Genomic DNA, 8,036 nt, shown 5'->3' with positions numbered 1-8,036 from the left:
GTACTGATAACGTGTTAGAAAATCATAGAAATTGCAATAAACAAGAAGAAGAATTATACAGAGAATAGAGAGGGAAAAACTCAGGATCTTCTCATTCATCAGTCTTTCTTATACAAAGATATCTATCTGTTATAACAAGTTGAAGATAATAAAAATTAATAAAAATCAATAGTAGAATGATCATTCCTATAGTTAACTCCAAGGGTGTGTTTGGTTCATAGGTGTACACACTAAGAATGAGAATCAAAATCATGTTTGCTTAACAACTTTTTAAAATATAACTATGTGAATTGATTACCCTTTCAATTAAAAACATCATTCCTTAATTAAAAATATGTATCATTTCATCTCACTGGTAATATGATTTTTAAGTTTGGATTAATATGTTAGAAACATCTCTCCAATGAGTTTGAGAAAAAAATTGATTTTTTTTTTTTTTAAATATACGCCAAACACACACGCTCTCAAGGGTATATGATATGAAGATGAACACAAGTGTACAATAGAACAATCTTGCAACTAATTTCCGGTCGAGAGACGAGTATCCTGTTTCGGGGTTGGACCATTTTTGCTTAAACACGTCATACAGCTCATCCTGGTGGTTGAATACAACGACTGGTGGAGCATTGTGGCGGAGACGCCGGAGAACAAAGCAGAAACACCATCCGTCTGGAAAAATCAGCACCCCGCAGAAATGGGTCCCGAAATCACCATTTGAATTTCATCATCATATTCAAAAAATTATACAATCCTATTACTGAAAGAAGAAATAGATATTGAAAGGTGAAGAAGATAATCAGTTTCAACTTTCTATATAAAAACACCATTACAACTTGCATTTCATATTCATATCCTATACACTTGAGAGCCGCAAGTACCACTTTCATTTGACATATATTTAAAAAAAAAAAAAAACACTTTCCAAATTTTTTCTCAAACTCATTTGAAATAGCGTTTCTAATAAGAAACATATTGTCTCAAATAAATTTTTCCTTAAATTATACATTTTTTAAAACTTCCATATTTTTGTCCGCAAATTATGCTGTGCAACCGAATGCACCATGCGCATGGTGCATTCGGTCCAAAACGACGTCGTTTTAGTTAAAAAAAAAAAGCGCGCGTCCCACTTAAAAAAGAAATCAGGTTCGATTCCCGGCAATAGCATTTTTATATATCCATAAATTCATAACTATATATGCATAAATTCATAACTATATATCCACAAATTCATAACTATATATCCACAGTGAATAAATGAAGTAAAAATCCACAACTATATATCCATAGTGAATGAATGAAGTAAAAATCTATAATGAATGAACTAAATATCCACAATGATTAAACTAAATATCCACAATGAATGAACTAAATATCCATAAATTCATAACTATATATCCAGAAATTCATAACTATATATGAATATATCCATAAATTCATAACTATATACCCACAGTGAATGAATGAAGTAAATATCTACAATGAATGAACTAAATATCCACAATGAATGAATTAAATATCCATAAAATCATAACTATATATCCAGAAATTCATAACTATATATCTACAATAATGCTATTATCGAGAATCGAACCTGAATTTTTTTTTTTTTAAGTGAGACGCGCATTTTTAGTCAAAACAACATCGTTTTGGATCATATGCACCATGCGCATGGTGCATTCGGTTGCACAGCATAACTATTGATTTTTGTCATTGCCTTTTCTTTCCTTCTCATTTCAGTATTTTTGCCATCCAATTACCCCTTAAGTAAAGCCAAAGCCCAAAACAGGATTTTCCTTTTCTTCTTATAATTTAATTTGGATCCCTTATAATCCCTTTATCGTGCAGGCAATTTACAAACACCTAGATGATCTGGAAACTGCGTTGACTGACGCGTCAACGACCGAAGCTTTTCCGTTGTATCCTCTTGTCCTTCCTCTCACTTTCTTTCAAATTTGCAATCGCTTTTATTATTTTATTTTTATTATAATAACTCACGTATCTCAGCTACAACTATTTTCTTCATCTTACAAAATCCGGCCAATCTTTATCAAGGTATGTATGCTTTCATGTTACTTACAGTGTTTATTGATCATGTTTTGACTATAGATTATCCTTTTACTATGATTTCTGGTTAGGTTTCTGTTCTCAATCTCTGATAAAGTTTGCTGATTTGAATGCTGGCTGTAGTTAGAGAATTCTAGTCATTTTCCTCCAGTTTTTTTAGGTATATAATTTTCAGGCTTCTTTAATTTCAAATTGTTTATTTAGTTTCTTTAATCAACAGGCTCCTGTCTCCTTTTTGAGAAACATATATTAGACGCCAAAATGTCTTGAATTCTAAACTGTTGCCAAGAAGAGGGAATATATGAAAATGTGAATTGGTGACTTGGTGTTTAACTGAGCTTTAGATATTAATAACAAACGAACAACAACATGATTTTCAAAAACCTTAACAAACGAACACGAACACTCCAAAATTCTTAACAAACGAACACGAACAACTTCCGTTCGTTTATGTTCGGTTTGTTAACAGCCCTATGGGCAGTTAGAATCAATGACTAAATCGAGAAAAAGCATTACAATCGAGGACTAAATTGTTAAAGCTACTATAGTCGAAGACTAACTTGAGTAAAAACTATAGTCGAGGACTAAATTGGGTATTAAAAGATGTGAAATTACCAAGCTATCTTAACAGAGGACTCAATTGAGTAAAAACCATCAAAGTCGATGACCTAATTAAGCACAAAAATTTGTTTAGGACTAAATCGAGAAAAACCACTATAGTTGATGACTAAATTGGGTATTAACTCTTTTCTTTTCTTCTTATTTTTCTTTTTGGGTGGTTTTCTATTTGTAATTTTGTAATATGAAACTTTTGCAGGTCAAAGCACTTTGCCACCTTGGAGTTCTGATCAATGGTTGCAGTATCATCCCACTATACTTGTCATGTGTATTTGAGTTATCGGGGCACAGACACCTGTTTGGAATTTATTGATCTATTACATAGAGAATTAACACGTTCAGGATTTCAAACATTTAAGAAGCACAATCAACTAGAGAAGGGAAAGATCTGTGGACAAGAATGGAGAAAGGCAGTAAAAGACTCAAGAGTTTCTATAATCGTTTTCTCAATAGACTATGCATATTCAAGAAGGTGCCTCGATGAACTTGTGAACATTCTTGAGCGGAAAAAAAATGCGGGTCATATGATTCTTCCTGTGTTCTACAATGTGGATCCATCCCATGTGAGGAAACAAACAGGATGCTATGCAGATGCATTTCTTAAATATGAAGAGCGGTGTGTGACAGAGATGGGTCAAAAAATGGAGTGCATTGCAAGGGTAAAGAAGTGGAGAGCATCTCTCAAAGAGGCTGCAGACTTAGCAGGGATGGTCCTAGAGGATAGGTAAATTTATGTCATCAAAAAATAGGAATAAGGGTCAAATAGGCCATCGAACTGCACACAATAATGTAATTAGGCCACTGAATCTAAAAAAGCTACAATTATTTTAGGGATCCAATTGAAGGTTTTTTAGGTTCAGTGGCCTAATTGCATTATTGTGTGCAGTTCGATGGCCTATTTGACCCTTATTTCTCAAACAATATAAATCTTTTTGTTTTTTGTTTTTTACTTGTCTTTTGTGGTTTGCATTTCTTTTTACCAGGGATGAATTGAAATTTATTCAAGACATTGTTGAGGAAATCTGGCATAAGTTAAGCCGTTCTATTCTAAATGTTGCCCCTCATCCAGTTGGAATGTATCCTCGTGTAAAGGAAATTAGTCTTTGGTTAGAAGACAGATCTTCGAATTCTCACACTATGATGATATGTGGAGAGGCGGGAATTGGTAAAACCACAATGGCCCGAGCTCTATTCAAACTACACTGTGAAAGATTCGAATATAGCAACTTTCTGGAAAATATCAGTGAGATTACGAACAATAGAAATGGCTTGGTTCATTTACAGAGACATCTTTTGAATATTCTTGAAGAAGATACAGTAGAATTACGTAATGTTGATGAAGGAGTTTCAATAATCCAAGAAGCTTTACGTTACAAAAGATTTCTTATTGTTCTTGATGATGTGGATCAAATAGACGAACTAAATGCAGTACTTGGTGGAAGTGATTGGTTTGCTTCGGGAAGCAAAGTTATTGTGACAAGTAGAAATGAAAACTTGCTAAATCGTGATGGGACAAATTCAATGTATAAAGTGAAGGGATTGGACACCCATGAGTCGCTTAAGCTATTCTGCTGGCACGCTTTTCGTCAAGAATATCCTGTCAAAGGTTACACAGAACAGTCAAAACGACTAGTTCAATACTGCCGAGGACTCCCCTTAGCGCTCCAAGTTCTAGGAACTTCTCTATCTGGTGGAAGTGTAGATTTCTGGGAGAGTAAATTAGAGGAATTGGAAAGGCTATCTAACTGCCACATCCATAGAATCCTTGAAATGAGTTATGAAACTCTTCCAGATGATCATGAAAGGAATTTATTCCTTGATATTGCTTGCTTCTTTGCTGGGAAGGACAAAGATTATACGGTCCAAATTCTCGATGGATGTGATTACTACACTACTGCTGGAATCCAGAATCTCATCGAGAGATGTCTTGTGGCGATTACTCCTGAGAACAAGCTAATCATGCATCAGTTGCTACGAGAAACGGGAAAAGACATTGTCTGCAGAGAATCCATCGCCAATGCTGGGAACCGCAGCAGAATTTGGGAACACAACGATTCCCTAAATGTACTGAGAGAAGAAACTGTATGATTGAGTAATCCCAGACTCCCAGTCGTTCCTATTTTTCCTTATGGTTTTGACTGTTCGTTTACTTATTGCCTCTTATTTCTTATCAGGGAACAGAATTTGTTGAAGGTCTTGTTCTTAAGTTGGATGAATTAAAGGACTATAACGCAGACAAACTTGGAATTAGTTCTAAAAGACCTCATTGCAATGATGTAAGTGATCCATCATCAACTTTGGCTTTTGGGGGTAATTTACCAAAGAGACACTGTCTTGGATTTTGCTCCTGGATTCCTGTAAAATCTGCATTGGCGACAGCAACAATAAGAGGAAATGAAGGAGACCTGACGACCAGAGCCCTTTCGAGGATGCATGATTTAAGATTGCTTGAGCTCTATAATGTGCGGCTTTCTGGAGTCTATGATGGATTCCCGAAGAAGTTAAGGTGGTTGTGCTGGCATGGATTTCAGTTAAATTCCATGCCTAATAGTATACCTCTTGATAACCTTGTTGTCCTTGAAATGCAGAATAGCAGCATGCAACAAATATGGGAAGGAACTAAGGTTTGCTGATTATTCCACCTTATCAACCATCTTTTGACTATCAAGTGGCCCTGTTTGGTAAATAGTTAGCCTATAGGCCAATTTTGACTTATTTGACCACTATTAGCTGTTTGACTTGGTTAAAAAATAAATATGGTCCCGTTTGGTAAATGGCTCTTAGCTAATAGCTGTTAGCTGATTGAGTTAATTAGAGGGTATAACTACTTGATAACATTAGCTGATTGTAGAAAGGTGTTCGGTAGATTAGCTGTTAGCTGATAGTTATTTGGTATAATTTTTTTTTTCAAAAAGCTAATTGAAAAAGTTGCTTTTAGTAGCTTTTTGAATTTTAGCATTTTGGAGTACAAAAACCTAATTAACCAAATACTTATATTGATTTTTAAACCAAGTCAAACAACTAATAATGGTCAATTAAGTCAAAATTGACCTATAGGCTAACTATTTTACTAAACAGGGCTTATAAGTGTTTGGTTAATTAGCTTTTTGTAACTCCAAAATGCTAAAATTCAAAAAGCTACTCAAAGTAACTTTTTCAATTAGCTTTTTGAGAAAAGAAGTTATACCAAACAGCTATTAGCTAATAGCTAATTTACCAAACACCTTTCTACAATCAGCTAATGTTATCAACTAGTTATACCATCTGATTAAGTCAATCAGCTAACAGCCACTTACCAAACTGATGTTTTTCAGAGACTAATTTCATATTTTTCCTCTTTTTAAGTCTCTCTTTTCTCTTACAGTGTCTCAGATCATTGAAGGTTCTTGATGTCAGTCATTCACATTTTCTTCTGAAGACCCCTGACTTTTCTGGACTTCCAAGTCTTGAAAAATTGATTCTTGAAGATTGTACAAGTTTGGTTAAAGTCCATGACTCCATTGGAGGCCTACACAAACTTTCTGTTTTAAATCTAAACGGATGTAGAAGCCTCAGAAAGCTTCCAAAAAGACTTGGAGAATTAAAATCTCTCGAGGTTCTTAAACTCTCCAGATGTTCAGAGCTGGGGTTCGCGAAGTGGACAGATTCCTTTCGAGTAACATACTTCTGGAAGTCAGGCAGTGCCATATTGGAACTCTTGCAACACAACTTAAGAGTATTGGATCTTTCAGACTGCAATCTGACCGAGAAAACTATTCCTAATGATCTCAGTGTTCTTTCCTCCCTACAATATCTAAATCTGAGTAAAAATCCAATGTCTAAACTTCCGGAGAGCATCCGAAGTCTAACTATGTTGCTGTGCCTTATGTTATCCAGCTGCACAAGGCTTCAATTGATACCCAAGCTTCCATCGCGGTTAAGGATTTTGGATGCAAACAGCTGCAGATCACTTGAAAGAATAGCAAATCTTCCGAACTTCTTAAAGTCACTCGACCTGAAATTGGAGGACTGCAGGAACCTTGTCGAGGTTGAAGGAATCTTTATGCTAAAACATATTCAAGAAATGGATGAAATGTTCAACATATGGAGCCTATGCGATATAAAACCTGAAGCCGAAGGATCAGCAGTTGGGGTGGAACTGCACAACAGTCTTACATCTACAACAACTAAAGCCCCTCCCGTTCAGGGACTTTACGAGTTTGGGATATTCAGCATGTTTCTCCCTGGAAGCAAAGTCCCAAGAAAGTTCAACAACAAAAGCATAGGCCCACCAATATCTTTCTCCATACCATCAAGCTGTAGTGTGGAGATGCACGGATTAAATATATGCGTTGTTTACGAACAATGCTCGGAAGAATTGTGTGGTGAAAGTGTTTATATTACAGTGAGCAATAAAAGCAAGGGGATTAAATGGATTTACAGTCCAGTTTTTTCTGCAGTCACGGGACCAAGAAACACAGTGGTATGGTTAAGCCACTGGAAGTTTGGGAATCAGATGGAAAGAGGGGATGAAGTTATTGTTTCACTTAGTGTGAAGTGTGTGGTAAGGGAATTTGGAGTTGAAGTGTCATACACTGAGAGTGAAGAGAAATGGATACAAAAATATTACTCCTCTCATCTTCACCATGCAGTTGATGGGGATTTGTCTGTGTTTGAGATGAACCCAGATGTGTATCTCCTCTCCCTGAAATCCTGAATTCTCAACTATTTTAAACCAGGTTGCACAAGTTTCTGAACTGAGAATGGAGAAAAATGTCTAGCTTGTATAAGTTGAATGCAACTCTACATACATCTATCACACACTGTCACTTTTGGAACTAGTTGTAAAAACAATTCTCTTGTCACTGCATTCCTTACTAAATAAGGTTTTATCTCATGGGGCCGGATCGAAATTCAATGTAATGATCAATGGCGGAGCTACGGAAGAGCTTCCAAATTTTTTATTATTTTTTTTAATAATAGGAAAAATGACATATTTAGTCCCTGAGTTATACTCGTTTGGTTCTTGAGGATGTTTGGATGTAATGAATGCAACTGGCTTTTGTATTGAAAGTTAGTTTAACACCCCAGTTAAGAAATAAAACTCTCTATATATTTCTCTTACTTCTCCTTCAACTACACACACGGTCATATATATACATGCTAAACACACTGTAGAAGACCCTTCACATCTTACTTTACTATCCATGGCCCTTCACATCCCTTTGACTTTTCATATGCCTTAGCCCTTCATATCCTTACTTTATTTACTTCTAACATAGGACTTCACATCTTGAGTCATAACCTTCGAGATCAACACCCATGTCTCGAACCACTTGAACAATCTTCAAACCACGATGTGTCAAATCAGTCCA

At 35.6% G+C, this 8,036-nt stretch overlaps 1 protein-coding gene across 1 annotated transcript; it reads left to right on the top strand.

Annotated features, from left to right (window-relative positions):
* Positions 1–1,852: 1,852 nt before the first annotated feature.
* LOC109185645 (disease resistance protein RML1A-like) lies at positions 1,853–7,746 on the top strand. The gene is made up of 5 exons (XM_019335611.1): positions 1,853–2,052; positions 2,882–3,406; positions 3,666–4,764; positions 4,857–5,306; positions 6,047–7,746. Exons 2-5 carry the CDS (start codon positions 2,916–2,918, stop codon positions 7,376–7,378), a joined length of 3,372 nt encoding a protein of 1,123 aa, XP_019191156.1. The 5' UTR covers positions 1,853–2,052; positions 2,882–2,915; the 3' UTR covers positions 7,379–7,746.
* Positions 7,747–8,036: the final 290 nt, after the last annotated feature.

This window comes from Ipomoea nil, unplaced genomic scaffold (genome assembly GCF_001879475.1).
Source record: "Ipomoea nil cultivar Tokyo-kokei standard unplaced genomic scaffold, Asagao_1.1 scaffold1334, whole genome shotgun sequence".
Classification (NCBI taxonomy): Eukaryota; Viridiplantae; Streptophyta; class Magnoliopsida; order Solanales; family Convolvulaceae; genus Ipomoea; species Ipomoea nil.
This window is presented reverse-complemented; position numbering and strand designations above follow the sequence as displayed.

Coding starts and splice junctions, on each gene's coding strand:
- LOC109185645 (XM_019335611.1), top strand. CDS start 2,916: ATGGTTGCAGTATCATCCCACTATACTTGTCATGTGTATTTGAGTTAT. Junction 3,407..3,665: donor GGGATGGTCCTAGAGGATAG/GTAAATTTATGT, acceptor TCTTTTTACCAG/GGATGAATTGAAATTTATTC. Junction 4,765..4,856: donor ATGTACTGAGAGAAGAAACT/GTATGATTGAGT, acceptor ATTTCTTATCAG/GGAACAGAATTTGTTGAAGG.